At 40.8% G+C, this 5,130-nt stretch overlaps 1 protein-coding gene across 1 annotated transcript; it reads left to right on the forward strand.

The window, feature by feature from the left end:
* The first annotated feature begins 547 nt into the window (after positions 1-547).
* LOC131692515 (seminal metalloprotease 1-like) lies at positions 548-3,629 on the forward strand. Its single transcript, XM_058979612.1, has 3 exons — positions 548-706; positions 2,691-3,325; positions 3,381-3,629. The coding sequence occupies exons 1-3, from the start codon at positions 613-615 to the stop codon at positions 3,471-3,473; spliced, it is 822 nt and encodes a 273-aa protein (XP_058835595.1). The 5' UTR covers positions 548-612; the 3' UTR covers positions 3,474-3,629.
* Positions 3,630-5,130: the final 1,501 nt, after the last annotated feature.

Genomic DNA, 5,130 nt, shown 5'->3' on the forward strand with positions numbered 1-5,130 from the left:
TTACATTACCTCGTACCATGGTCAGATGAAAGCCGCCCAAATCATTCTTCAAGCATCGTTTAACCGTTTAATTTGAGTTTCAATTATCGTAGTAAATCTTTGTTGAGTTCCACATGCTTGAATAATCAATTAGCTTGTGATAAGATTTCAGAGACCTACGTAGACGCTACCCTCGTAAATAATTTCAGAAGCTTGCTTATAAGACCACCTACGCCCATGATACAGTGAGAACTATTTGTAAATTAATGCGCCTACGAAAGTGTTCCAGCTTTATGAGGACATCTTTGTACTAATCACACGAAATAACCATTTTGTTGTTTTTAAGAGAGTAGGATTTTATTTCGCAGTCAACGAATGAATGATTTATTGTAACAAAGCTACCAACGCAATGAAGTACGTCGTTTGAACAATCAGGTCGCGAGCTTGTACCAAATCTGATTGAAAGCCAATGTCTTGTATTGAGGGGCAATAAAACTCGATGGATTACCCAGCTTATCCTTCGCTGATAATGATAGATTGCGAATGAAAAGCAGCGTGTAAAAGTAGTGTCACTATTTAATCCGAGCTGAACTGTCTGTCTGTCGGAAAATCAAAAGTGCTCTTGAAACGAAGATGAAAATTTTTCAAGTTTCTCTACTGTTATGGCTTAGTGTTTACTGTAATGCAGCACCCTCCCTAAGGTCGTTTGAAAACACACCGGAGAACGGTTAGTATAACTGCTGACAAACATGTTTATTAATTTCAAACAGAACGAAACAAAAACTTACTTATGAATTTTGTAGACGGGATTATCTGGCCGAGCTACGTTCAAACCCATGTCTAGCGATCGCTTTTTGATCTGTTTAACCAATTCTCTAGCTTCGCACAGTCGCTGAGCAGTTGACTTCACCGGATATCTGAGAGAGGCCTTTGTGTGTGAGCCGCAACAATACCGAGTTTTGCGAGCCTCCAGCACAGCATCCATCTCGTAAGGATAGAAAGTCTTACTACGAACTAGTTTTCCTCTCGGAATAACCTCTTCTATGGCTTTCATCGTTGCTTCGTGATCGCAAGAGACACAGTTCAGGTTTCCAAACAATTTTAGCTTCGCACCGGCAGCTTCAATGGTCTCCTGAAGCTTCAAAAACTTGTTCAGCCGTAGCTGCATCAGACCCATCTTCTTTGACAATTTCGTTTCCAAAGAGGCCAGTTCCCTGTGGTCGACTTTTTCGAGTAGTTGCCGCAGAATCATATCATCAAGCGATTGGTTGGTAGTAGCGATTGCTATTTCAAACTGTTCCATTGGAACGCGCGTTTTGAATAATGCGAAGTCCACTCGATCTTCTATTTGAGTTTCTAGTTCGATAACTCTACCGACTGTATCGGTCTTTAAATACTCCACGTCTTCGGAAATGATCCTCAACTGCTCAGTCATCATTGAATGTAGTTCATCGAAGTTCTTCTCGCCCTCGGTTCTAAGTTGATCGATCTTATTTTCAACCTCGATGACATTTTCACGAAATTCTTCAATCGCTTTTGATAGTCTGTGATGTGTCTGAATCGCCTCTTTTTGAGCAGCTTCCAGTATCAGCAGTCGTTCTTCCTTCTCTTGAAACATCTCGTCGATTTCTTTCTGAACGGAGCGTAAGTTAATTATTGCGCTGGCAGCTTTTTGGTGAAAACTGCTCCTCATTTCTGTTTGCGATTCAACACAGGACACTTCCGATCCACTTACAACCAATTCATTACCAGTCCCATCCGGTAGCGGAAGCAAACCGATCAAACTGTTCAGTACATTTTTGATAGCTTCGATCTCCCGTTCCATCTGTTCGGATACGACAATAGAGGAGCTGCTTCGAGATGCCTTAGACAGAAGCGACGAACGTCTTGCGGCTTGGCCGTTAACTTGGAGAATCGATGGAACTCCCTTGCTGTAGAAATCAGCTGGAAGCGTATTGATCGATAGTCGCCGGGAAGCTCGTAGGGGGTCGGATGGTCGTCGCGAACAAAAACCCGGATAATGTGTCATCAGAAGATGGTTGATATTTTCGATTTGGGTCTTCATGGCGGCTATGTCACCCCCATCTAGATAAGGTACAACCAGTTTCTCCAGTCGGGTAAATTCCACGAGTACATCGTTTGCCAGCGTAGTCAATTTTCCAAGGTTTATTTCCATTATATCCAAGCGCGAAGCTAAACTCATGAAATCGACTGGCTCATCTTTCCGCAGCGATTCTCTACTGGATTGGTATTGTTTCAACTCTTCCTCGCTCGGAAGGATAGAGATTGTTCGTTCTAGTTCGCCCAGTCGCTGCGAAATCTCCTCTAAGTCATCTGTGTTAGCGTGAATACTCTTGGTTGTCTCCTCCGAAGTTTTGCGAAAAGGTTGAACTTGGAATCGTTCGTGGCCGTCATCTCGTAGTATCGTAACATTGAGTGTTGGATCTTTCTCCAGCACTTGTAACAGTGGTTCTAACCTATTTTGATGGTCAGGCAAAAGCTCCACGCATGATTGCTGGCTACCTAACTTGCTGACTATAATGTGGAGTAAGGTATGCAGAACGGTAAAGTCCACGTTTCCTGCCTCCGGGGTTCCGATAGAAAGATCCACCAATTTGGCTAGCGAAAGATCGAACGTCATCTCAACAATAATTTACGTTCCGTTTGTTACCTGTTCTGTGCTGGATGACTAGATCATTATCACTTTTTAGTTGCTCGATTGCGAAATCTTCAACCGGATGATTTGGCGGAAGAGTTAAGTGGCCAATTCGAAGGTGATATGATTCTCACCGAGCAGCAGTACTCGGAAGTAACTCGCAAGAATGGGATGATTGTGGAAAAGTACCGTTGGCCGATGAACATAGCTTTCTACGAAATCGAAGAGGAATGGTTTGATCAGGATCAGATCAGTTACATCCATATGGCGATGCGTTTGATAGAAACGTCAACTTGTGTCAGATTTCAACCTCGAAATCCAGATAATCCGGACTATATACGAATCCATGGCAATGCATCGGGATGTTCGGCAACCGTTGGACATATTGGCGGAAGTCAAACCGTTAAGCTTCAACCGTATCCATTGGACAAAGGTTGTTTCAAGCTGGGAAGTATTGTTCACGAATTCATACACGCTCTTGGATTCCGGCATATGCAGAGCACCTTCAACCGGGACGAGTATGTTGAAATTGTGTGGGACAACATTCAGGCAGGTAAGGAACATAATTTCTTACTGTATGCATCCGATCAGGTGGGAAACTATGGTGCGGAATATGACTACGGAAGCGTAATGCACTACAGCTCAACGGCATTCAGCGAGAACGGAGAAAAAACCATCGTTCCACTGAAGGTAAACTGAGGCGATATTTGATTAATCAACATTAATCATATCTTGTCATTTTTAGGACACCAACGAGAAAATGGGCCAACGCGACGGAATGAGCGAAAAAGATATTTTCAAAATAAATAGCATGTATGACTGCTTTTCCAAAGATTGAAATAATACCCGCCAGAAATATTTACTTATACAGTCGTGATTCGCTGGTTGGACACTTTTTAACTGAGCCGCTTTTTAGTTGGACCATTGTCCAACTAAAAAGCAACTGAATGTCAAAATCTTATGTCAAATTAACTTTGACAATCAATGTGACAATTAGTAGAGATGTGAATAGATGCAATTACACTACTAACGTCTCCTTTGGAGAGTTTTTGACATCTGCCAGTCGGTCCAACTAACGAATCAAATTCGTTGGTTGGACAGAGGTGTGGCCCAACCAGCGAATCACGACTGTACTGACATTCGGATGTGGATTCCATATGTAAAGGGTGTTTTTTATCATTTTTTCCCGAAATGAAGTTAACGCAAACAATTGTTGACAACAATTGGATTTTGTTTATTTTGGTAGTGTAGGGGTGACCGGGGCTGACTGTCTTTTATGAAAAGGTTATTATGCGCAGTAACGACATCTATAGTGCTTTTGGTGGGGTATTAAGTCGACAATGTACCGACGTAATTTCAGGTGTTTAGGTATTGTCGTTTTTAGTTTTTGTAAATCAATACAGTGAAGACCCGATTTTATCTACCCTCGATTTTATCAGCCTCATATGAAAATTGATAGTTCGATTGGCTCTAGCAGACGAACCAAGTTGAATTCGAATAAATCCTTTCTTGAGCATATTTTTTATCCTAGAGATCCGAAATATGAACAAAAAAAAATTCATTTTTTTAAATTTTTCAATATCAGACCCCCTTAAGGGTAATTTAAGCTAAATAATCAGGAAAGGTTATGAGGCTGTATCTAATAACTAAAGAAGAATATCTTAAGAGCTTCGGTTTCTTCAAAAGAAAGAAAAATATATGTCCCGATTTTGTCAATGTCCCCATCTTATCAGCCTAAAATTCACCAAGGGGCTGAAAAAAAGGGTTTTCACTGTATGTGTAAAGCGAATCAATTTATATTCTATTTCCAAAAACGTGGTACCGCTGGAAAGGGTCTTCAAAACCGAACAAAATGGTATAACAGTTTCCAGTGTAACCTTACATTTGTTTTTGTAAATCGTGATTGTTCTCGTTTTCGAAAATATGCATTGGGATAGGTTGGTCAAATTTTGTGCGGGGCTGGTTGGCCGAGGTGTAAATTTAGCGTAAAGCAATGTGCATATCGATATACGTAAAGTGCCAAACTTTTTCTGATTGAAATTGGATATTATGTTAATATTGATGATTATAAGGAAAAATATGCATGATAAGCAAGTAATAAAAATAAATTAATTGTTGACAAGTAAGAATAAAAGATAGGAATCATTAAAAGTTGGAAATTGTTTATAAAAACAGATGATTCCAATATTTCCCCTTCAATCCTGAATTGTTTCCTCCTGAGGAGTTCCTGGCAGGATGTGTAACAGATCTACCGAACCCCTAACGAAACTCGTCCATCAACATAGAATCCGCTGCAGATGTAAGCCTGCCTGAAGACATCATACCTCTCTTTAAGGCGAGTGCACAAACTAATTCTAAGAACCATCATGGTCGTAAATGCTGATCGATTCATCGATCGATTGGAGGACTAGAAAAATGAAAGCAAATATAAGCGCACGAGCGGAAGAAAAGAAAGCAGCGGGAGCTGTAAAAAGTTCACTAAAGCAATCGAAAAA

Source organism: Topomyia yanbarensis, chromosome 3 (assembly GCF_030247195.1).
Source record: "Topomyia yanbarensis strain Yona2022 chromosome 3, ASM3024719v1, whole genome shotgun sequence".
Lineage (NCBI taxonomy): Eukaryota > Metazoa > Arthropoda > Insecta > Diptera > Culicidae > Topomyia > Topomyia yanbarensis.